We start from the raw sequence: 26,510 nt of genomic DNA, 5'->3' as shown, positions 1-26,510 counted from the left end.
TAGTTTCCTGGTCTACTAAGGGTCCAGGGAAAGATTCTAACTCCAGAAAGACACTGAGTCAATATACTATTGAATTATAGTTTTTTCTGGAAATTATGTGCTCAGGCAACAAGTAGGTGTCAGGAATAACAAGATATAAGTACCCAAATAAGCCCGAATATGGTCATTTCAAAGCAAAAGTAGTTTGAGTCAACTCTAACATAATATACATTTAAGTCATTATGTGAATTTAAGTTTTTATTTGTGTATTTCACTGTAGTGCTGTGACAACAAAATGACATCTGTGTACCAGAGCATACATACATCAACAGTAAGATGTAACTTCTCATTACACCACTGCTAGAATATTTAGCTTTTTGTAGGACACATAAGCATGTAAGATGGCCACACCAAATAATTTTCTGGTTTTTTTTTTTTTTCCTTAGATAACCTTAATTTTTTTATCAGTAATACTTTATCAACCTCACTGTTAAGAGAACTGTAAATTACCTGGGTGATGGGGCATGAGGGCACAGAGGAGGAATCATTCAACTGTGTTATACTGTAATAGTTTGCTAGAGTAATCTCACACACACCAATAAGGAACTGTCATCATAATTAAGGGCTAGTTACTGTTGTTAGTTGCACAATGATAAAGTTCTTTTGAAAATATTGGTTAGCCCACTTATATATGAAAAATGCCCTTTCCACTTATGCAGAAGAAAAAAATATTCAGAAAGTTATTTTTGGCCTTGCTATGTCAAAAAGTCAACTGTACAAAGATCTACGTGTCAAACCTAAAATTATAATTTTAAAAGTCTATTAAAAACAAAAATGTCATGCATTTTTATTATCAATTATGCAGAGGCTTTAAAACTGTTGCAAGACCATATAGTATATATTAGCTTTTATACTGCTAATGCACAACTAACAGCAAACTTGATTAGATTAACAGAAATCTGTCTTAATTACACCTTTATATATCACACTAGAGACAAATGCCACAAGATCTGCAGAAACAATCAGTTCTGAGTACTTAAATGGCAGAATAACTTTTTGTGTTGTAATCCATCACATACAGAATAACAAAACAAAAGGAAAAAATTCTGCAGTTTCACGTTACAAAAAAACGTACTGCCGTAAAATATTAAGAAGGGGTAAAGGATATCACCTATAACACAAAGTAACAACTAGTGTCAAAGAGCAAACAAAACTCCTAAATAAAATATCAAAATACACATAGCAACTGAAGCACAAATACTGCATTAAATACAGTAAAGATTTAATAAGACTAGTTAATAAAAGACACAAAAATAGGGGGTGCTAGGGCAACCAGTAAATAAAACCAAAATAACGGGGAAAACATCTGAAGCATTGTTTTTCCCCTAGTTGGGGCACAATTCTTTTTTTTGGGTGTCTTTCCATTCATATAATACCTAACACTGTACATTAAGATATTAATGTCACAGAAAAACTTGGTTCTTCCATGAAATTCTTTAAATTCTTGATAAATTTTTCAAAGTAGACATTATTATGAATGAAAAACAACCAACAAATGGGCACCTGTTGTTTTTAACACTGCAGATTTACAGGAACTTTTTAAAAGTTATCATAATCTTTTTTGTCTTTTTTCCCCTCAGCTTCAAATCCATCAACTCCATCGCTATCCCTTCTTCGTTTCCTGTTGTTGTGGATGTTAAAACGTTGGCTCATTTGGGGTAATGGATCCATGCCTAGAACTTTGTGTATCTGGCGGAATGCAAGGAGTCTCAATGCAAACTGCAACAAAAAGAGCCAGGATTCAGAGTTAATTTTAAAAACCAAAATATTAATTATTAAGTAGGCTTACATCTCCATATAATGTAAAAAAGCATATTTAATTAAACACCTTGAATAATATTAAGTTTCACAAACTAAATGCTCTGTATGTTCTAGTGTTTATATTTTCAGGCTTTTCTGTACCCATGCCGTTTTTCCTTCTTTTTAAAAATTTTTATTTTATTTATTTTAAAAAAGATTTTATTTATTTATTTGACAGACAGAGATCACATGTAGGCAGGGAGGCCAGCAGAGACAGAGGAAGGGAAGCAGGCTCCCCTGCTGAGCAGAGAGCCCAATGCGGAGCTCGATCCCAGGACCCTGGGATCATGACCCGAGCTGAAGGCAGAGGCTTTAACCCACTGAGCCACCCAGGCGCCCCCAGTTTTGGTTTTTAAAACATAAGCTAAGACATAAGCCTGGGCGGCTCAATCAGTTAAGGGTCTCTTGGTTTTGCCTCAGGTCATGATCTCAGAATCATGAGATCACGTCCCAAGTCAGCTCCACGCTGGACATGGAACATGCTTAAGATTCTCTCCCCTGCTCCCTCGACCCCTCCCTGCCCTACTTGCATGCATTTGCATTCTCTCAAAAAAAAAAAAAAAAGAGAAAAAGAAAAGACATAAGTTAAGAAATAAGTCTTTACAAAAATTCAGTATTATGTCATTAAAAAAAACCTTGAAACTTAAAACAATACACAGCAAAAGGAATGTAAATCTCATTGAGGAAATCCCTCTTCAGTTTCTACCCATGTATTTTCCCATTTTTTCTGTGGATGCCCATGTGTATAGGCTGCACATGTACACACATGAACACACACTTTCCCAGGTTTACAAAAAAGGGTCACATTTCTTCAACTTGTTACTTCATGAACTAAAATAAAAATCTTCACTAAAATGGTTATGTACATGCAGAAATAGGTTAGGCATCAATGTCACAAGATTTCGTAAGACATTCATCAATTTCTGGGAATATATACCTCTTAAATTGATTCAAGGAGATGAAGTCATTTGATTATATGGCAAATTTCATTATATGGTTATAACCTTCAATGTAAATGTTTAGATTATTTTTTGAGATATAATTAATATATCCTAAGAGTCTCCCTTTTAAAGGGTGCAATTTAGTGTTTTTAGTATACTTACTCAACCATAACCACTCTCTAATTATAGAACATTTTCATACCTGCACCCTCACACCCCCATGACCCAGTGTTATTCATTCCTGAACCCATCCACCCTTAGGTCATGGTAACTACTAATTTACTTTTCCATTTCTACAAAGATTTGCATGCTGTGGATGAATATTTCATATAACATCTGACTTGGCTTCTTCCACTTAACAAAGTGGCTGCTATTTAGACTGTTTTTTTAAGAAAGGATTTTATTTATTTGAGAAACAGTGAGAAAGCGTGCGCACGCGCGCGCACACACACACACACACACACAAAATCAGGCTATCAGGAGCCTGATACAGGGCTCAGTCCTAGGACCCCAGGATCATGACCTGGGTGGAAGGCAAGGGCTTAACCAACTGAGCCAGGCCCCCACCAACGCACTTGTTTTTCAGAGAGCGAGTGTGTACATGGGCAGAGAGGGATTGGGGGCTGGGTGAGGGAGAGACCACATGTTAAGCAGACTCCATTCCCATCGCTGAGCCCAATGTGAGGACTGATCCCATGACCAGGAAGTCAGGACCTGAAAGGAAATCAAGAGCTGGACACTTAACTGACTGAGGCAACTGGGTGCCCTGAGACTATTTTTAATACCCATTTTCTTCAGCTGAGATTTAGTTGTTTGTTATAATTATCTGTATGAGAATTTATTATTCTAGAACTTTACCCAATTATACAATTGCAATTCCTTAGAACTTTGCTTCATATGTTGGCTTTTGAAATCATGAAAGTCTCCAAATCATGTGTGTTAAGGACTTGACACAGCATTCTATTTAGTCCGTAATTCTGGATTTTTGCCAGTAGTCGGTGCTTCTCTTCTCATTTAAGCTATAATATAAGGCTGATAACCTTCTGAAGTGAGAACTAGATATATTTATAGTTAATAGAATACTAATTCTTTATTGAGAGATTTAGAAAAGATAAACAGAATAATGCTTTCTTCTGTATTCATGGAAAATACCCAAAGATATCTGATTTATGATAATGAATACTAATATATTTCTACCACAGGGATATTGCTGCTAATCATCAGCCTATTTGAATACTAGAAGATTCTAAATGAAAGAATACTCCAGAAAGTAAAATCAAGCATTTGAGGCTAGAGTGAGCATCCTATAACCTCTTATTCTGTATGTATTTCTAACTTTAACAAGGGAAAATTCTGCCACACAACTGGCAATTACTTAGCAGCAAACAAAATTTGAGGACTGATACTGGAATAATTCTCAAAGATATCTTGGAATTTTAAAATAACATCAAAGAAGATTTGAGGTTTACTTTACAATTACTTTTTGAGGGGAGAGGGTTAATACCTATGGGAAGGGATCTGAATAAATGACCAAGGCTGTATCTTGAAGAAGCAACTTGTAAAGATTACTGAAGGGTAAGACTACAGAGGAACGCCTGGGTGGCTCAGTGGTTAAAGCCTCTGCCTTCAGCTCAGGTCATGATCCCGGGGTCCTGGGATCGAGTCCTGCATCAGAAGCCCTGCTCAGCAGGGAGCCTGCTTCCTCCTCTCTCTCTGCCTGCCTCTCTGCCTACTTGTGATCTCTGTCAATACACAGCAAAAGGAATGTCACTCTTTTTGTCTGCCTCTCTGCCTACTTGTGATCTCTGTCAAGTAAAAAAAACAAAACAAAAAACAAAACTTAAAAAAAAAAAAAGAAAAGAGTAAGAGACCATAGAAATACACAAAAATAAAGATAAGCATTATTGGGGAGTGGGGGATAGACCTAGACAGAGACAAAGGAAGAAGAAAATTATTAACATGGGTGCTATAGGTCACCAAGAAATAAACTCAAATCAACATGGGTGCAATTTGTAATTCATAGAGCTTATTCGGATTTTACCAGTTATATATGCACTCCTGTGTGTCTTTAGCTTTAATGCAATTTTGTCATATGTGTAGCTTTGCATAGCTACATCACAATCAAGATATTAACTGTACCATCACCAGAGACTACCTTTACAGCCACCATTAACAATCCCTACACCCACACTCACTCCTAACTCTTAGGAACCACTACTGTTCTCCACCTCTGTTATTTCATGAATATTACATAAATGGAACAGTGCAGTTAACTCCTTTACTTTTAACAAGGACATCTGTCACTCCTACCCAAAGCCAGACCACTTTCTTCAAAGTGACGTTTTAAAAAAAATGCCTTTCGGGGCGCCTGGGTGGCTCAGTGGGTTAAAGCCTCTGCCTTCGGCTCAGGTCATGATCCCAGGGTCCTGGGATCGAGCCCCACATCGGGCTCTCTGCTCCGCAGAGAGCCTGCTTCCTCCCCTTCCTCTCTCTGCCTGCCTCTCTGCCTACTTGTGATCTCTGTCAAATAAATAAAATCTTAAAAAAAAAAAAAAGTGCCTTTCGAATGTGAATTCTTTTAGTTTTTGAATGCCCTGCTCCTAACCCTAAATTTCCTTTCCCTTAGAATTTACAAATAATTTCTCCTTTAAGCACCAAGGAAGAAAAAAAGCCACTTAGAGTAACTATCTCCATTCCCAAAAATTAAACCCAAAGAAATACAAACAAAACTTGTCTAATAAATTAATCCCTTAATATGACTTAACAATTTACTTTAATCTTGATACTTCCAAATTATCGTTGCCAGAAGAGATAACGAATCAAGAATTTAAGTCCAGTACCTAAATGTCTTAAGAATCAATTATTACTAGTTCACTGCTAGTTGCCTTTTCTCCCCTTAGTACAGTTTTGGAATAGAAAAAACGAAAGTTATAGTAGTTTTAGATTGACTTTTTTCATTCATTCGTTAAGGTTCACGTATCTTTTCCATAAATCTTTTTCCAATAAAATTACCAGTTGATAATGATAATCGCCAACATTTGTTAAGATCCTTCCATACACCAGATACTGTTAATACAGTTAAACACATTAACTCATTTAATCCTCCCAATAATCCTGCTTCAGACAGGATATTACTTTTATCCATTTTACAGGTGAGACAGCACAGGTGGTATTCAAACTCAGGGAATCTTGACGCTAGAGCCCACACTCTTTTCCCCTCAAAAGATTTTATTTATCTGAGAGGGAGAACACACGCACAAGCTCTCACAGGGGCGTGTGGAGGGGGGCACAGAGGGAGAGAAACTCAAGCAGACTCCCTGTTGTGTGTAGAGCCTGACAAAGGGCTGGATCTCACAACCCACGAGATCATGACCTGAAATGACCAGTCTGACACTAAACTGACTGAGCCACCCAGGTGTCCTGAACACACACTTTTAATTAACTACATTGGACAGCCTTTCCAGTAGCAAGAGAGACATATAAATTATAACAATAATCACCACAAACCACACAGCGTATCGCTTCTTACAACCAGAGTACATACACAGTTCCCAGACTGATCACGACATATAACCTAACTCCCACATTTAATAAGACACTGGAAATACAGCTGTATTTTTATATTAATACGCTTCCTTCAGACATACATACTATAGTTAAATACAATTTAAGGTTATGTTAGTGAAATCTAATTAAATTATACACCCTCCAAGGGCTTACTTACGAAAGAAGAAGAGAAATGAATATTACACAGTGACTTCTTTTGAAGGACAATTATAAAAACCAAAACTTTAAGGGCAGTGGCCCAACAACAAAGCTCTGGGATGAAGAACACATTTGTACCTGTGCACTGGATGTGATGTCTTCACGCTGTTGGTCAGTCATTGTTGCCAAGGTATCAAATGGATCCTTCTCACAAGGATCCAGAAGTCCAGGACTACCTACAAGTAATCAATATATGGAGAAAAAGGCATTAGCATTATCCATTTGTAAAAGAAAGAGTTCTTATTCAGTTGTCAACACCCAAACATTAAGAACAAAGCAAAACTTACCTTTAAGAATAATGCCTGAAGAAATGCACTCAAAAACTCTTCTTAGTGCATCTCCTGGGCTCTGAGGACTAGAAGCACTACTGATTGCTTTTTCTACTAGTAACTCCATAGCCTAAAAATAAAAACATAAAAAATGTGTTTAACAGCTTACAGACCAAAGGAATCACTAATTTTTTTAAAAAGATTTTTATTTATCTGAGAGAGAACAAGAGCAGGAACACAAGCAGGGGGAGTGGGAGAGGGAGAAGCGGCTTTCCACAGGGAGTGCAATGTGGGGCTCGATCCCAGGACCCTGGGATCATGATCTGAGCTGAAGGCAGACGCATAATGACACCCACCCAGGCACCCCCCAAAGGAGTCACTCATTTTCACACACTAGAATGACAAATTACTTATGAAGTGGTTATTAAAAATTTTAAAAGATTGAAAACGTGACAGAACAGATCACGAAACCAGAATATGAATCACATATAAAAATCATCAAAATGAAATAAAACAAGCAATGAATACAAAACTCTTGAGGCAATATGTAACTTACATTTTAAAAAGATACTGTAACTTATGCTTAATGAAAAATGTAAAATAGATTAATAGGGTTTTTCTGGTTTCTAGTTTTAATTACTGCTGGTCTATCCTATGAAATGACAGTCCTTAACATTCTTTTTTACCCCAAATATTTTATTTGAGAGAGAGCACGCATGAGTGGGGAGAGGGGCGCATGAGTGGGGAGAGGGGCGGAGGGAGAGAAGCAGACTCCCTGCTGAGCATGGAGCCTGACTCTGGCCTTGATCTCAGGAACCAGGGATTACAACCGGAGCCAAAGGCAGACACCCAACTGACAGAGCCACCCAGGCACCTCAGTCCTTAAATTCTTTACATATTTAGGGCTCACAGGTTTAAAGAACTGTAGGTTCTTTAAACCTACAGTTAGGGGCGCATGGGTGGTTCAGTTAAGTTAAGCATCTGCTTAGGGCATGATTAAGTTAAGGATCGCTTCAGGGCATGATCTCAGGGTCATGGGATTGAGCCCTGCACCGGGCTCTCTGCTCAGCAGGGAGTCTGCTTCTCTTTCTCTGCCCTTCTCCCCACTCATGTGTTCTCTCTCTCTCAAGTGAATAGATAAAAATCTTCAAAAAAACAAAACAAAATAAAACAACAACAAAAAACCCCCCTACAGTTAGAGCAGGTTAATATCCCAAGTAATGAAGACAGTGTTCTTTCTTTATAAACAATGTATGTTATCTAAATTTTCACTTAATGCACAAATGAACTTCTATTATCTTTAAAGAAAATATAACTTATGCTTTTGCTATAAATTACACGAGACTCAAAATTTAAACCAGAGAAAAGTGGAAGTATAGACTTAGAAAGGAGACATGAAGTGTTCTTAATGTTATTAGAAAAATTTGCTTTCATTTAGATTTTAAAACTTGAGATATAATTCACATAAGAACCATTCTTTTAAAGTGTATAATTAGTGGTTTTTAGTATACTTACAAAGCTGTTCAACCATACTTGCTATCTAATTCCTGAATATTTTCCACCACCCCCAAAGAAACTCCATACTCCTGGCAATCATTCCCATCCTTCTTTTCCTCCAACCCCTGGCAAACCACTTTCTATGTCTACAGATTTGCCCATTCTGGACATTTTTACAAATGGAACTATATAAAATGTGGCTTTTTGGATTTGGCTTCCTTCACTCAGCATAACGTTTAAGGTCTACTCATATCATAGCCTTTACTGAAATTTTAAATATGACCACCAATATAACATTCAAAGAAACTGAATAGACTGGAACTACAATGAAATCCTTAAAAAGATAATGAAGCTGAAAATACCTTAGTGAGAACCCATTTTATTTTTATTATTATTATTTTAAAAAAGATTTTCCTTATTTGACAAGAGAGCGAAAGAGCAGAAGCAGGCACAGCAGCAGAGAGAGAGGGAGAAGCAGGCTCCCCACTGAGCAGGGAGCCCATGCGGGCCTTGATCCCTGGGCCCTGGGATCATGACCTGAGCTGAAGGCAGTCACTTACCCAACTGAGCCACCCAGGTACCCCGTGAGAACCTATTTTTAGCTGTGTACCCAAGAGGCTTATGGATGTAACCTGAGGTAAAAACCATATCCACCTATTCACCCAAGGTCATCTCGCAGATCTTTTAAATAGGAAAAACTCTAAAAAGTTTGGACATGTGGAGACTGCAATTCCAAACAAATTAGGAATAAATTATAAGAGATGGAAATTTAAACAGACAATATACATTAACAGCTACAAAAACTGATAGCCGAGCAGCACAGGATTAAAAACAAAAAAGAAAAATATGTAAATCACAATGAAAAAGTTTAGTTCAGTTTATTCATTAGAAAAATACAGGGAGATGTTCACGACTTTTTTAAAAAAACTATTTATTTTTATTAACATATAATGTATTATTTGTTTCAGGGGTACAGGTCAAAAAGGTTTTTCATTAAAAATTTTTAGGATCTTAAGAAATCAGCTTCAGTTACTCGATAATTCTATGAATGTATTATGAAAAGTATTATGAATCTCACTTTTTAAACAAACCAAGTATTACTTTAAGATGTCTTATAAACTGTGAAATCCTTAAGGAGAGACCAATATCATTTATTTTGAGCTCCTGTGCCTAGCATAAGTGGCCAACATACAGAAAATACTGAATAATAAAATACTTAGAAAACAAAATACTTTTGAAAATAATCCTGCCTATAAGAGAAATTAAGGGTAATAATTATAAAAATTATTGATGCTATGCTTAAAGTGCAAAACTGAGTCACAAAATATGCAACTTTTGTAAATATAGTTGACCCCAAATAACACGTGTTTGACCTGTATGGGTCTACTTACATGTGGATTTTTTTTTTTCAAAAAATGTATCAGAAAATTTTTTGTACATCTGTGACAATTTGAAAAGACAGATGAACCACAGAGCCTTGAAATACCAAAAGAATTTAAGAAAAAGGTATTACTATAAAAAAAAAAAAAGAATACAGGATATAGGGGCACCTGGGCGACTCAGCTGGTTAAGCATCTGACTTGATTTCAGTTCAGGTCATGATCTCAGGGTTGTGAAATCGAGCCCAATGTTGGGCTCTGTGTATGGAGCCTGCTTAAGATCCTCTCTCTCGGGGCACCTGGGTGGCTCAGTGGGTTAAGCCGCTGCCTTCAGCTCAGGTCATGATCTCAGGGTCCTGGGATCGAGTCCCGCATCGGGCTCTCTGCTCAGCAGGGAGCCTGCTTCCTTCTCTCTCTGCCTGCCTATCCATCTACTTGTAATTTCTCTCTGTCAAATAAATAAATAAATAAAATCCTTAAAAAAAAAAAAAGTTACAAGATTTAATGCATACAACACAAAATATGTGTTGACTGTGTTATTGGTAAAGCTTCTAGTAAAGAGCAGGCTGTGACTAGTTAAGAGTCAAAAGTTTAGACATGAATTTTGACCTGTGTGGGGATTGGTGTTCCTAACCCCTGCATTTTCAAGGGTCAACTGTATCTCAAACTTTTTATTAAGTACTTTCAGAGAACGTTAAGAGAAAATTAAGTATTAAATAATCAACTATAATCTTGGTATGCCAAGATACAGGATGTGTTCCAAGTAATTCAAAACTTTAACAAAATCTGCTTAATAACTGACCTTAAGAAATGAGAATTTATTTTTACTTTTTTTTTAAGATTTTATTTTATTTTTATTTAATTAGAGAGAGGAAGAGAGCACAAGTAGTGGGCGCAGCAGCAGGAGAGGGAGAAGCAGGCTCCCCCCTGATACAGGTGCTCCAAAATATGAGAGCTTATGATTTATACTTGCATATAAAGGTAGAAACTAAAACCCAAGAAAGAAATAACTTATGAAAAACCAAGAGTCAATACATCAACACACACAGTAAAACTAAGTCCACTATGTGCCTTCTGAGATGACTTGCTATGAAGTGAACAATTTAAAAATACTGATTATCTAGAACACAGTTGTTTGCCAAGCAGATATCTGTAAGTTAGGAAAGCAAAAGCAGAAAACACATGGTTTATAAGCTCTGAAATGTATGCAAAGTAAAAGGACAATATCAAAGATACATACTATTGAATCAAAGAAATAGTATTTAGACTGTACCATAAAGGGTCTTGGTAGTTTAAGTTATTTAGAGAGAAAAGCTCTCCATATTAAATTATTTGAAATCTATGATTGTAATATTTGCTTTCAAAACCACTCAAAATCCCTCTCTGGTATTCAAGATGTTGAAGTGAGAATATGGTGGGTCATCTGGTGTGAAGTTCCAGCTTTCCCTGGGTCTTCTGGTAGGAGCCATGATCAACTGTGCTGATAACACGGGAAGCAAAAATCTGTGTATCCCTATGAAGGGGACACCAAGGGATGACTGAACAGACTTTCTTCTGCGGCTAGCATGGGTGAGATGGTGACGGCCACAATGCAGAAAGACAAACCAAAGCTCAGAAAGAAGGTACATAGAAAAGTGGTAATTCAATAATGAAAGTCATACAGGAGAAAAGATGGTGTGTATCTCTATTTTGAAGATAATGCGGGTTAACAGTAAACAATAAAGGCAAAATGAATGTTTCTGCTATCACAGAACCAGCTGCAAAAGCATATTTAGACTTGCAGCCCAGGATTTCATTCATTGCCAGCAGGACTGCATGGTTTTTCGGTGTATTTGTAAAAAAATAAAAATAAAAATTATTTGTGCCTTCCCTACCTTACCACTCAGTGAAGCCAGTTTTTCCATAATAATGCTTACTATGTGGCAAGCAAAATGCTAGGCACTTTTTATGTATGATTTCATTTAGTTCTCATAACTAGATGTTATTATACCCTAATTTTAAAAATGGGGGTGGTGGGGGAAACAACTTAAACAGGCTGTCCAACGTTATATAGCTAAAACATAAAAATTAGGCTGGGATTCAAACCCAGGTCTGATTTAAAATATATTTTTGTTTTTTAAAAACCCACAGTTATATTTCAATAAATATCCCATATCAATGGATTCAAACTGATAACTAGTTTCCTTGCATATTAGTTCCTTTTTAAAAAAAGATTTTAAAGTGATTTTTTTTTATTTTCTTAAAGATTATTTATTTATTTGACAGATCACAAGTAGGCAGAGAGGCAGGCAGAGAGAGAGAGAGGAGGAGGCAGGCTCCCCGCTGAGCAGAGAGCCAGATGTGAGGCTCGGATCCCAGGCCCCTGGGATCATGACCTGAGCCGAAGGCAGAGGCTCTAACCACTGAGCCACCCAGGTGCCCCTAAAAAGATTTTCTTTTTTTTTCCCAAGATTTTATTTTCTGGACGCCTGGGTGGCTCAGTTGGTTAAACAGCTGCCTTCGGCTCAGGTCATGATCCCAGCGTCCTGGGATCGAGTCCCACATCGGGCTCCTTGCTTGGCAGGGAGCCTGCTTCTCCCTCTGCCTCTGCCTGCCATTCTGTCTGCCTGTGCTCGCTCTCTCTCCCTCTCTCTGATAAATGAATTAAAAAAAATAAAAAAATAAAAAAAAGATTTTATTTTCAAGTAATCTCTATACCCAACGTGGGGCTCCAACTCACTACCTGAGATCAAGAGTCACATTCCATTGACTGAGCCAGCCAGGTGCTCCACTGCCTGAAAGTACACCTTATAAAATTGTGAAAACACAAATACTTTCATTTGGTAGCAGTATAAACAGGTAAAACCTTTTTCAGCGTATAACTGACAAATTCAAAAATTTACAATAGGAGTATTATACTTAACAAAAGCACAAAAAGGGGCGCCTGGATGGCTTAGTCCGTTAAGCATTTACCTTCGGCTAGGGTCATGATCCCAGGGTCCTGGGACTGAGCCCTGCGTCAGGCTCCTGGCTCAGCGGGGAATCTGCTGCTTCTCTTTCTCTCCCCACTACTGCCTGCTCACATGCTTTCTTTCTCTCCAATCAATTAAATCTTTTTTAAAAAAGTGAAACCACAAAAGATATCTAACACAAGAAAATCTGGTTAAATAATAAAAAGAATAGTAATTATCTCCTTCATTATAGCTAATACTTACTGAGAGCTTGTTATATACTAAGCATTAACCAATTTAAATCATCACAATCACCTTTTGGGGATAGATTTGACTATTATTCCTATTTTACAGGTGAAGATGCTCATATTAATAAATAGAATTTTATGAATACCATTACAATAAGCAACTGTATACAAAAAAACCATTTCTACATTCCAGCTGATGTAGGCTAATACTGATACATGCATGACAGACTTCCATTCCTAAGTCCATGTGTAGGATGTTCTATTTTTGTATTGTATTTATGTATAGCACCGTATTTCATACTCAACAATCTTGGTAAAAATTGTCATGTCTTGTAGGAAAGCGACTTTTACAGCTTTCGGGGATTCAGTAGTGCATATATCTTTAAGTAGATGGTTTCTGTTAGACATACATTATTTTTAAGCTAAAGTGAATGAGATGATACACTTCCAAGTGTAATTTGTGAACTCTTTTGCAAGCCAAGACAACAGTTGTTTGCCATGAAGGTCAGTTTCCTATCATTTAAAAGCTCTTCACTGGTTCTAAAAATGACAGACACGGGGCGCCTGGCTACTCCAGTCAGTAGAGCAGCGACTCTTGAGTCTTGAGACTCCAGAACTCGAACAAGGAGTCCTGAGTTCCAACCCCCTGTTGGGTAAGGAGATTACCACGGGGTGAGGGGGGGCAGGGCCAGTAAAATCTAAATTACTCATGTTCTTAACACACACACACACACACCCTCGAAATACATATAAAGAAATACTGAATCACGTATTCCAACAGCTATCTGAGCACAAAGTAGAATTATAGTAGCTCTCTCAGCCTCTTCTTTGAAAACTGTCCTTTTACATTTGACAGACTGCTTTTTTTAAAAAACCATGGTAAAATTCACATAATATAAAATTAAGTACTTTAAAGTGAGTAATTCAGTGGTATTCAGTATATTCACCATGTTGTACAATGACCATCTCTTACCTATCTCAAAACAATGCCATAATCCCAGAGTAAAACCCCTTAACCCATTAAGAAGTTTCTTCCATTCCCTCTTTCCCTCAAGTCTCTGGCAACCCACCAATTTGCATTCTGTCTGTATGAATTTTGTGGGTATTTCACATAAATGCAAAAATATAATGTGACCTTTTGTGTCTGGCTTTCTTCACTTAATGTAATGTTTTGGAGGCTTATCTATTGTCACAAATCATCCTTTTTTGTAAAATATTCCTTAACCTAATCTACACTGTTCAGAAATACATACAATAAATAATAACATATTATGAACATTAAAAAATTAAGTATATGCCTTTTATAAATTATAGCACATATACCATTCCAAAGGAGGTTTAGATACTATGTCATAATTCTGATGTCAGACTAATTTGACAAGAATTCTACCTGTATTTTCTGAGCCATGGGCTCAGGACAAAAGAGGAACTAATTTGAGGGCAGAGTACCATTTTCAGTACTCACTGCAGTAGTGAAGGAAAGCCTAAAAGTAGGCACTGTTACTTTTTTTTTTAAATTTATTTTCAGCGTAACAGAATTCATTGTTTTTTGCACCACACCCAGTGCTCCATGCAATACGTGCCCTCCTTAATACCCACCACCTGGCTCCCCCAACCTCCCACCCCCCGCCCCTTCAAAACCCTCAGATTGTTTTTCAGAGTCCATAGTCTCTAATGCTTCACCTCCCCTTCCAATTTCCCTCAACTCCCTTCTCCTCTCCATCTCCCTATGTCCTCCCATGCTATTTGTTACGTTCCACAAATAAGTGAAACCATATGATAATAGACTCTCTCTGCTTGATTTATTTCACTCAGCATAATCTCTTCCAGTCCCGTCCATGTTGATGCAAAAGTTGGGTATTCATCCTTTCTGATGGAGGCATTAATACTCCATAGTGTATATGGACCACATCTTCCTTATCCATTCATCCATTGAAGGGCATCTTTCTTGGTTCTTTCCACAGTGTGGCGACCGTGGCCACTGCTGCTATAAACATTGGGGTACAGATGGCCTTTCTTTTCACTACATCTGTATCTTTGGGGTAAATACCCAGTGACACTGTTACTTCTTTACTCAAAGTAAACTGAATGCTAAATAAAACTGAAAATAATAAAGTTCGTAAGAATCTCACATTTCTTTTATGAAAATCAAGAAAATTACTTTTGGGGCACTTGGGTGGCTCAGTTGGTTAAGTGTCTGCCTTTGGCTCAGGTCATGATCCGAAGTCCTGAGATGGTGCCCTGCATCAGGCTTCCTACTCAGTGGGGAGTCTGCCTCTCCCTGTCCCCCAACCCAACCCTGCCTGTGTTCTTTTGCTCACTCTCTTTCTCAAATAAATAAATAAATAAAGTCTTTAAAAAACAAGTTATTTCTGCTTAAGGTGACAGTATAAAGCCTAATTTCAGAATCTCTTGCCCAAACACAAAATAAATATGTTACAACACGCCCACGCAAAAATGTAACAGTTTCAACCAAAAACAGAGGAAAAGGTCAGTGAAAGAATCTTTCCAAGGAATTGAGTGCCCCGAGTAACTCTCTCCATGGAGCTCGTAACTCCGTTATCTAGAGGGAAGATGAGGGTAGGGTTGGCAGCTGAATGAAAAAAATAAAAAAAATTCACCTATAACTGCCCAACTAAGAGAAGTAGATAAATAAGTCATATTGAACGCAGTTGCAGAAAAATAAATTTTCCTAAATGTAAAAACTCCTTCTACTCCCCCCTTCCTTTATCAGAAAGAGGAAAATAGAATTCACCATCCTGAAGACTCTTGCAGAAGGAAGGAAGAGAAGAATACAAGAATCCTAATTATCCACATCTAATCACGTCTAAACAGATATTTGGCTAATACATAAGAAAGGTACATAAGATTAAGATCTGCCAAAGAAGGAAGTGGTAGGGAAAAGGTATTATTAAGGGTGGCTGTAACTCTCAACAGAAGTGTCCCAAAGTGCCTTCACATACTCAAAACACTCTGTTGGCTCAGGGAAATGGAAGTTGTTCCTAAAAAGGATGGTGAATAGGGAAAAGAAAAAAAAGAGAGAGAGTGAGCACAGATTCTGCATAGGTGAAGGCTATAGGTACCTACCCTGGGTTTGAAAACCAAAGCATGAAGGTATGCCAATGGAATCTACCTCACATAGAGTAGCAGAGCACATTCAATCAAGCCGCAGTAGAGAGCACCACCTATGCCAGCAAATCCATACATCTTGGGACGCCTGGGTGGCTCAGTTGGTTAAGCAGCTGCCTTTGGCTCAGGTCATGATCCCAGCGTCCTGGGATCGAGTCCCACATCGGGCTCCTTGCTCGGCGGGGAGCCTGCTTCTCCCTCTGCCTGCCATTCTGTCTACCTGTGCTTGCGCTCTCTCTCTCTCTCTGATAAATAAATAAATCTTTAAAAAAAAAAAAATCCATACATCTTTTGTTTAACTCTCAAAGCAGAGCTCACAGAGGAAGAAAAAGGAGAGCAATTTAAAAAGGCATGGAAAGGTTCAAAGACAATTCTTGTTTGGAGCACAAAATGATTTTGTAATGGAAATGAAAACTAATGAGACGAAAAAAACAAACCCAAACCAAACCAGGCATGATATCTCTGTATTTGGGTGGAACACACCACAAAAAATAGAGATGAAAAGTCTATTCTCTACGGACTTTGAATGATAATGATGTGTCATCTATGCTCACTGCTTATAACAAATGCACCTCTCTAGGGAGAAATGCCGATGGGGAGGGTGTGCATGTGTGAGAGTAGAAGACGCAAAAACTGCTCTAAAAAATAATGTCTGTTAAAAAAATAAAATAAAAAACCTGTTCTGGAAGGATCTTAGTTTAAGCTAATAAAATCTATCTGCTAGTATTCTGAGTTATAAGAGAACTTGATGAGCAAAAAACCAGTAAAATTAAAAAGTAAAAGTTGAGATGAAAAGGAAGATTACAGAACTAATAAAGCATACTGAAATATAAAATAACATTATTAGAGAATAAATGAATTATAAATCGCAAAGAAGACTACGACATAGCTGAAAACCAGGTTACTGCCAAAGAGATAATCACAGGAGACACAAGAGGAAAGAAGACAAGATTTAAAACAATTATAGGGATGTCATGGTGACACAGTCAAGTTAGTGGCCAACTCTTGCTTTTGGCTCAGGTCGCGCTCTCAGGGTGGTTAGATAAAGTCCCATGTTGGGCTCACACTCAGGAAAGACTGCTTAAGACTCTCCTTCCCTCTCCCCAACCTTGCGCAGGTGTCCTCTCTCAAATAAATTAATAAATTAATAACTTTAAAAAAAATAAAACAATTACAAAGATAAAAGATATGAGAACAAAAGCAGTCCAACATAAGGATAATGGGGCCCCTACAACAGAGAATGCTATTAATCAGACATAATGGAGGATGGTTTTCTCCCCTAATGGAAAGAAAAAGGAAATCTGCAGGACAAAATGACAAAGATTTCAATAAAATGCTGATATTGAAAAACAGATCCCAAGACATAATTTGGCTAAAGTTAATGATATGCAAAGATAAAGAATTCTTTCAACAGCCTCTAAAAAAAAGTCAGGGCCAAAAAAACTAGGCTGAACTTAGACTTACCAAACCCAGTGCTGGAAGGTAGTGAAGTGAAACTAAAGATGGGGAGGGGGAAAAACTGTGACCCAACAATATATTTCTAATTAAAGTAATGGCGATTGGCAGAGCTTCTCAAACATGACAGAATTTTAAAAAACTTAAATGCCTTTTGATAAAAACTATTTGATGATAAAATGCAATCAGGAAATGAAAAGCCCCAGTACAAAACCTGGTGGTTTGCACTGAATCATTTAAACACAGAACATTAATCAGAGAATATCAATACAGAAGGTAAATGCAGTTATTTTCACACTTTTAAAGTTTAAAAAGTCCAAGTGTGTAAATGTCTATTTTCCAAGTGGAATTAAAAAATTTTAAGATAAGTTAATCAAGAAGCATTAAACACATTAAAAAATATTAATGGAACAAATGTAAGATTACAAAACAAGAAACCCAAAGAAGGATGGGGGGCGATATAAGTGAAAAATGTCTCAGCTTTTATGGGTGTAAGTTGACAGATACTATATATAACTGTTAACAGATGAATGAGAACTTCATATAAAACTAGAAGAGGAACAACTAACTGTCACAAAGAAAAAACATTCACATAACAAAAAGAGTAAGAAAAGGAAAGAATAAAAATTAAGGTAAAGCACAGAAGAAAACAAACATAAATATACTCATACCAGACAAATACTCATGACAAGAAAGCTAGAGTTTCAATGTTAATCAATGGACAAGGCTTATTAACTCATGACAGAAAGAGTTAAACAAGGGACCCTTCATAATGGCAAAGGTTCAAATTCACAATGATGACATAACTGTATCGTTTATGTCCAGAATTATCCCTGCAACAAAACAATAAAGCATAAACTACAGGAAATAGAACCAAAATGGAAACATAACAGAAACAGATTTTAATTCACTTTCATCAATCCATGGATGGATGAAGTAGACAAAAAATAAGTAAGGAAAAACTACAGAAGATATGAACAAAATGACTAAGCTGAACTAAGAGGTGTATGCTGTGTGTTACACCTTATTGAGAACATCTCTTTAAGGTGCCCATTGGGGAAAAAATGCCCAACAGATCATAAAAACTGTACATACTAGAATATAAAGCAAAACTTTAAATTCCAAAAATTGTAAACAGAATGTATTTATCAGATTACAATGCTACAAAAACTAGAAATTATTTACAGAAACAAAAGTAGCCTGCCTTCAATCACACAGACCTAGGATCTTCTCTCAAGGAGGCATCTGGGTGGCTCAGTCAGTTAAGTGTCTGACTCAGGATTTTAGCTCAGGTCATTATATCAGTTCATGGGATATAGCCCTGCATTGGGCTCTGTGCTCAGCAGGGAGTCTACTTCGGATTCTCTCCCTCTCAACACCCCTCATCCCTGTCCATGTGCACTCTCTCTCGAAAATAAATAAATAGGGGTGCCTAGGTGGTTCAGTGGGTTAAGCCTCTGCCTTTAGGCTCAAGTCATGATCTTGGGGTCCCTGGGACCTAACCCTGCATCGGGCTCTCTGTGTGTGCTGCTCTGCCTCCTTGTGATCTCTCTCTCTCAAATAAATAAATAAAATCTTTAAAAACAAACAAAACCAAAATAAATAAATAAATCCTACAAAAAAACCAAATTGAGAGTGTACTTGTCTTGATGAGCCCTGGGGGATGTATGGATCTGTTAAATCACTGTATTATACACCTGAAACTAATATTAAATGCATGTTAACTACACTGGAATTAAAATAAAGAGCAAATGAAACAAGTATCCAACACAAGAAGTTTGTAAAAGAATAAAATAAACAAGGAAAACAGAAAATTAGAGATGAAATTAGGATTAAATAGGAAAATGATGGATCTGGCAGATAAATCCAAGGAGCTAATTCTCTGGGGAAAGGAAAAAATAATATGAAAACTAAGCCACTGCCTAAAGGCGACAATACTAGGAACATTTTTAAATGCCAAAATACTGACATTCTTGTGTGTTTTAAGCAATCAAAAAACCGGTGTACTTTATTTTACATACATCATTTCAAAGAATAACCACCAGCTTCATTTACACTCTTTGACTCTCCTATCATTACCCTGCCATTGCCTATGCTCTTCTAATTCCTTCTACACCTTTTTCTCCCTTCTCCACTCAATTCATAAAGCTCTGCCCCCTCAAAGGGGTGTCTGAAGTTCACATCTCCCTCTGATAAAGAGGAAAAATAAAGTTGTAGGGCAGGGCCATCTATAGTGATGAACCTCTAGACTTCAAGAGTAGCCTAGAAAGAATGGCTTGAGAGTCCAGTATCGTAAATATCGTATCTTGGACTTAATACAATAGAAACAGCCTCAAGGGCACACAGGTGTAGAGAATTGAAGTTCCCTGCTGAGCAGAGAACCCGATGTGGGGCTCTATCCCAGGACCTGAGCTGAAGGCAGAGGCTTAACCCACTGAGCCACCCAGGCACCCTTATAGCACATATATTTTTGTACATTAAAAAATTTGAAGTGAGATAATACTAAACATATTTTTATATTAAAATATATAAAAAACTGGGGTGCCTGGGTGGCGCAGTCATTAAGCGTCTGCCTTCAGCTCAGGTCATGGTCCCAGAGTCCTGGGATCAAGCCCCACACTGGGCTCCCTGCTTGGCGGGAAGCCTGCTTCTCCCTCTCCCACTTCCCCTGCTTGTGTTCCCTCTCTTGCTATGTCTCTATCAAACAAATAAATAAAATCTTAAAAAAAAAACACAAACAACTAAGAATTTAGTGAATTCTGACCACATTACAAATAATGAAACACCCATCTGTCATTTTGCTCCTATATAGCAACTACTACTGCTGGCTAGTCTAATCAACAAAGCTAAGAATTAAAAACAAACAAAATAATAATGAAGATGCTCCAAGTACTTAAAAAACCTTGAGAGGGGCAACCTGGGCTGCTCAGCTGGTTAAGCCTCTAGGCTTTTGATTTTGGTTCAGGTCATCTCAAGGTTGCGGGATCAAGTTCCACATTGGGGTGGCATGGCAGGAGGAGTCTGTTTGAAATTCTCTCTCCCTCTCCCCTCCTCTGGCTCACATGCAGTCTCTCTTTAAAATGAATAAATAAATCTTACCTGTGCCCAAAAACCTAAAAAGAAAAACAACAACAAAAAAAGCAAAAAGCAAAAAACAAAAACCCCAAGATCCCCAAGAACAAAATTCTATCATATAACAATGTGAATAGCTGAACTGGTCAACTTTCCTAGGATAACAAAAGTTGCCAAAATTAAATAGGAGAGATAAAAATTAGACTACCTGCAACAGAAAAAACTGAGAAAATGTTACCCCCTTTATTAATACAGATTGGGAAATAATGTCATCAAATGACAGTAGTTTGATCCTCTAAAAGTGTTTCAGAATTTGGATAAAGAATAAAAACTTTCAAATTGTTTTTAGAGAGCTAGTGCACCAGTGATTCTAAATCTGAAAGAGGACAAAAATAAAACGATAAAATTTTCTTTTGTGTCACCAAGAAAATTCCTAACCAGGTTATCAGTAAACTTAATAGTTCATTAATATCATTTTCGTGTAGGAGAGTCACACTTGGAATGCAAAATTAGTTCAGTATGAGGAAATCTATTTGTACAATGAACAACACTGAACAGGTTGAAAGGAAAAAACTATACACTCATGTAAATAAAGCTTGAAAGATTATCTGATAAAGTTTCATTTCCGTTCCTGACTTTCTTTTTTTAACCTTAAAAAATTTTGTTAAAAAAATATAAGCTCCACACCCAATTTGAGGCTTGAAACTCACGATCCTGAGATCAAGAGTCACAGCTCTACGACTGAGCCAGTCAGGTGTCCCTCTATTCCTGATTCAGAATTACTTAGCAAACCAGGAAAGGACTGATAATTCTAAACTGATAAAGAAGTACCTCAAATAAAAGGCTAACCATCATGCTTAGTACACTAGTCACCTTAGAAGCATTTTCTTTATGATTAGGAACATAGCATGCATGTATTTTCTTTTACTTCCTATTTATTCTAGAAGTATCAGTTAAATTAGAAAAAAGAAAGATGACAAAATGTCATTTAGGTATGATTCTAAGATTAGAAGACCCAAGAGAATCATATGAGAAAAATTATTACAAATAAAGGAATGCAGTCAGGTGATAGGGGTTGCAAAATTAATATCCAAAGTTAACAGTTTTTATATACACAAACAATAACCAGAAAATAGATGTGAAGGGGGAAAAAGCCTCTAAAAGACAAAATACCTAGGTACAAACAAACAAAACCCAAACTTAACATGCATAGAACATATTCAAATCTAAGCAGGTACGTAAAATTAACTTCAGTAAACTTGACGTCACATACTCTAGGGTAAGAAGAGTCAGTATAAAAGTGATGATAATTCCCCCAACATGTATTAATTTCAATGCAGTACTTCTTAAGGAAACATCACAAGAACTTCGGAGAAACTGAACAAAGTTGTAGTCAAGTTCCTTTGGAAAAACAAATACGTAAGAAAAGCCAAAAAAATTCTTCTGAGCAAGATGGTGTTTAAAAGTGGGCAAAGAACAGAGAGGGAAGAATGTGACAATGAGGACACTCAGAAATTTAAATCTCTGAAGCTTCAATCATTAAGAGTTCAGTACTACAGAAGAAAACAGACTAAGGAATCATCAACTGCAGAAATGGGCACGCAAAAAAGGAACTTTGGTCTAGGACAGGGTTTTTCAACCTCGGTGCTATCAATAACTAGTTTTGATAACTCAAAATATCTCCAGACATTGCCAAATGTCTCCTGGTGGACAAAACCGCCCCTGGTTGAGAACCACAGGTTTATAATAATGGTGGTATTTCAAACTGGGGGTTAGAAGGTGTCATTGTTAAATAAATTACTAAGTGGTACTGGAATAATTGGCAATTGGTCTAAAAAAACATTTAGCTAAATCTATTTATGATTTAAAAAATTTTTTAAATTGAAAATTATTTTTAATTATACAAGTAATGTATATACATTTTGTCCTGATAAAAATTAAACATTACAGATCTCTACCATAACCATCCCTTTCTCCTACTCCTCAGAAATAACCCCTATTATAAGCTGGAATATATACTTATCAAAGCCTTTATTATGTATTAAAAAAATATATATGCACTTGTAGAAAATGCAATTTGATGGGGGAAAAAAAGCTTTAGAAGAAAGCATGTGTGAACCAGTTTATAATCTAAAATACAAGAAGATTTTTATAGTAGAATATAAAACCCAGAGGTCATCAAAGATTAACGGATTAGAATTTACAAAAATTAAAAATTCTGATATAACAAAAATGGTAATATAAATGAAATGCTGGAAAACATTTTTGTTACAGATAAGGGCTGATTTCTTATATAAAGATTTAATATAAGTAAGAAAATGTTGAGTAACAAAGGAACTGCTGGTTAAGAGAAAAATAATTCTAAATGCCAGCAATCACTCAAATAAAAAAATGTAAATAAAAAACAAGACCATTTTATATTTATTATATTGTTAAGAAGTGTGATGATGTCCCAGAGTTAGTGAGGGTGTGAAGGAAATGATCGATCCACCAGTTTCTGGATGTTTTCAATGATCCAACTTTCTCAAAAATAACTGGCACATGTTCTTTGACCTTGGAATTCTAGCCCTAGCAATTTATTACATGAACTATAATACAAAAGCTTGACAACAGTATAATGAAGACTTAATGGTAAAATACTGCAAACAACCAAATGTCATCAAATGGATACTAATTAAATAAAATATGGCATGTTCCCTAAAGGGAATACCATGTAGTTAATGCAAAGAATAAGGTGGATTTGACTGTGCCTTTCTCAAAGAGTTCCAAGATGCATTTTGTTAAGCAAATGAAAATAATTAAATAGCATGAACACCCATGTTTAGAAAAAAATTAAAGCATTCAAGTAGCCTGGCTATTCACTTCTCTCTAACCCAACTCTGAAACCAATACGTTCAATTATATTTTTGAATACGCTCCCCCCTCCAACTGAATTCTTGCTACTCAGGAACCAAAAGGGCTCAAACTTCACAGGGATACTAGTACATATATAAAAATAAGAACATGTATGGTGTATATACATGTACTTTTTTCCTGGAAGTAATCACAACAAATGTCACAGATAATTTGCCATTAAATAATAAGATGACTCACTTTTTGGTGACTTTCTGCATTATTTGAATTTCCTAACTTCACATATTTCTTTTTCTTCTTCACATTTCATTTCACAATCTCTATTTCTGGAATTTTTAAATTTTTAAATATTTTTTTAAAAAAGATTTTATTTATTTGACAGAGGGAGAGAGTGTGCACGTGCACGAGTAAGGGGAGGGACAGGACAAGCAGACTCTCTGCTCATTGGGGAGTCCAATGCAGCACTTCTTCCCAGGATCCTGAAATCATGACCTGAGACCAAGTCAGACACTTAACTGACTGAGCCGCTCAGGCACCCCTACATTATTAAAAAAAAAAAAACCTGTTAACAGAACTCTGCATAGGGAGATTAATAGCTTAATTTTTAGTCTTTGTACCTTTATGTAAATAAAAGCCAATTAACGATTGCTGTTACCTTAAAAAATAAACATAAGAGCAAAAGGAAAAAAAAGGAGGATAATACAAAAAGAAACATCAAGTGCAATTCTTTAAATAATAAAATCTCAGAAAGTTAGACACTCTATGACCCTCAGGATTCTCCCTAGAAGAGGAAAGGAAGTACATTTAGCAAACGAAAAAATAAAGTTGACAATTAAATGTAAGAGGAGATTATAAAAACTGTGATAGTGTTTCCTAAAGATTTATTTTTCATACCATAAAGTTACATACTACTCACCCAGCTTGGAAAATCAGACCACGTTGGAACTCGCTGACAGAGGTCCCGGAGAATACGTATGATAATCACACAGGACTGCAGACCATTAGCTCTAGCCTTGAGAGCAACACAAAAACCCAGGTGAATTAATCTTAGAAATATTGAAAATAATCCCTTGATGAAAAAAAGTTAAAATACCACTGTTCAATGGAAGCTCAGATAAAAATAAAACAAAAATAACCACACTTAAAATTGGATTCAATGAGCTGCCATTTACAGCAATATTTTATGCCAGGGTTAGTATTTAAAAGCTGGTATTTTAGGTCAAAGTAAACAGATTATACAAGAATAATATTTCTTGATCCCCTGTGAACCTTGACCTGTGTTCATTTAAAACAGTAAACTTAAAAAAAAATTCTGCCTACATTAGAAATAAAAGAAAAAGTAAAGAGCTAAAAAGTTTGTCTAGGGACTGAAAGGTTAAGGAAATCTGTTTGGTTTCCCTTCTGTGCCTTTGCATGACTGCAAAGTCACTAAACCAAACAGCTGCTTCCTCACCTTTCACTCCCTACACTTATTAACTTAGAGAAAGAGGGGGAAAAAATCTTAAAACTATACACAAAGCTTTAAACACATATTCCATTATTTAAAGCAAAAGTTAATCTGCAGCCTTATGGAATATAATATATATACACAAACATGTGATGTTCCTAAACAAGTAAACTTTAAATATAGCCACTAAAAATAAAAATAAAAAAACCCAAACTACAAAACACCCCCAAACCTAAGGTTATTGTCAAATTAATAGTAACTGCAATATGCAGATCTTCATACCCAGCTTTCTATGTTAACATATTTTCTGAGATTTAATTTAAAATAGTATTGCTTGGGCAATCTTTTGAAATGTTTAAACACAGTTAAACATGTTTACTGAACTACTCTCTCATAAGGCTACAAGAAAAAAGTAAAATGATGTTCCGAACCTGGAACCACTTAGCGTGGCGTAGAGCAGCCAGAGCGTCAAGGCATTTTTGCCTGTCCAAGACGTCCGGTGGGTCTTTCACCATACCCGAGGTTACATCTAAAATGGATTGAATTGGCAAAATGCAGTGAGGAATGGGTGTTTGACCAGGTGAGCAAGACACTTCCTTAAAGTAGCATCAGTGTCACATGAGCCATTTGTGAGTTTACCAGCACTTTAATGTACCCAGAGTTATTTTCAGCAAATTTATATAACCCAATGTGAAAATCAAAAGTATTTAAACTCTTAAGAAATGTAATAAATGATTTCTGCAAATAACCCTACCCACCAAAATAAAATCAAAAGGAAGGATTACTGGACACAGCGCACCAGCACAAAGACAAGACAAGAGGGAACACAAAAATCCACCTTAATAAATGAGAGTTCATGATAAACTATTAAGTTTGTTCAGTATTCTAAATGGTCAGAGGTTATTCTGGGGCTCATACAGCAAAGAACTAATAATAAATATGGAATGATCAATACAGTAATAATTATGGAAAAAAACAAAGAGCCAAAAATATGCATTTCTAAGAGGTTAATGGTTTCTCTTCTACAGCTTTAAGGGAATATGAAATGCTCTTTAATAAAGTTTCCATAAAATATCCCAAAGAATAACTGGAGAGAAATAATGGATATAGAAGAAAAGGGCGAAAGGAACTAGCATGGTTAAATAGGATAAGTACAGAAAAAGAAGAGATGCAGTAAGAACTCTTTGATGATAAATAATAGGTATGGTCTAAAATTATAATAACTGATTTTAAATCCGATTATTATGTTAAAACAAAGGAGCCATCTAAAAACCTTGAGGAAATCTGAACCTAACTAGGACAAGAGGTTAATTTTACATTCACGATAGAGGGCCAGCTATGTTCATCTAAACGTATCTGTAGAGTGTGTATAAAAATAACAGCATATTAGCTAATTAAGCTATTCAAAATAGCAACTAAGTCAATTTAATTCATAGCTCTTAATGATTTTAACAGTAGAAGTATTTTCTAAACACAGCATAATTACATACTAGGTGAGTAATCTATTGAATTTCACAGTCTACTGGCTAAAGTGCACCAAAATTATGGGGTATTTAAAATATAATTTAATAAATCATTGAGGTTACCAAATGAGTATAAGGGACAAAAGAAATAATATGATAAAAGAAGTTAAAGATGATTTTTAGAGTATTATTGCACTTTAGGCAAGTTATTTAATTGTATATA

The 26,510-nt window shown here is 36.3% G+C and overlaps 1 protein-coding gene across 3 annotated transcripts in view; it reads right to left on the bottom strand.

The window, feature by feature from the left end:
• Positions 1 to 210: 210 nt before the first annotated feature.
• ZFR (zinc finger RNA binding protein) overlaps positions 211 to 26,510 on the bottom strand; it is an 86,457-nt gene continuing 60,157 nt past the window's right edge. For 2 of the 3 annotated variants that reach the window (XM_044233135.1, XM_044233144.1), the window contains 5 exons: positions 25,256 to 25,353; positions 24,294 to 24,389; positions 6,833 to 6,944; positions 6,624 to 6,721; positions 211 to 1,758 (listed from right to left, as the gene is read on the bottom strand). In XM_044233135.1, the coding sequence (XP_044089070.1) occupies positions 1,579 to 1,758; positions 6,624 to 6,721; positions 6,833 to 6,944; positions 24,294 to 24,389; positions 25,256 to 25,353 (584 nt within the window). In that variant the 3' untranslated portion in view covers positions 211 to 1,578. Of the gene's footprint in view, positions 1,759 to 6,623; positions 6,722 to 6,832; positions 6,945 to 24,293; positions 24,390 to 25,255; positions 25,354 to 26,510 lie in introns of those variants that run through there. The other variant, XM_044233153.1, reaches the window with a different exon arrangement.

The sequence above is a fragment of the Neovison vison genome, chromosome 1, assembly GCF_020171115.1.
Source record: "Neovison vison isolate M4711 chromosome 1, ASM_NN_V1, whole genome shotgun sequence".
NCBI lineage: Eukaryota > Metazoa > Chordata > Mammalia > Carnivora > Mustelidae > Neogale > Neogale vison.
This window is presented reverse-complemented; position numbering and strand designations above follow the sequence as displayed.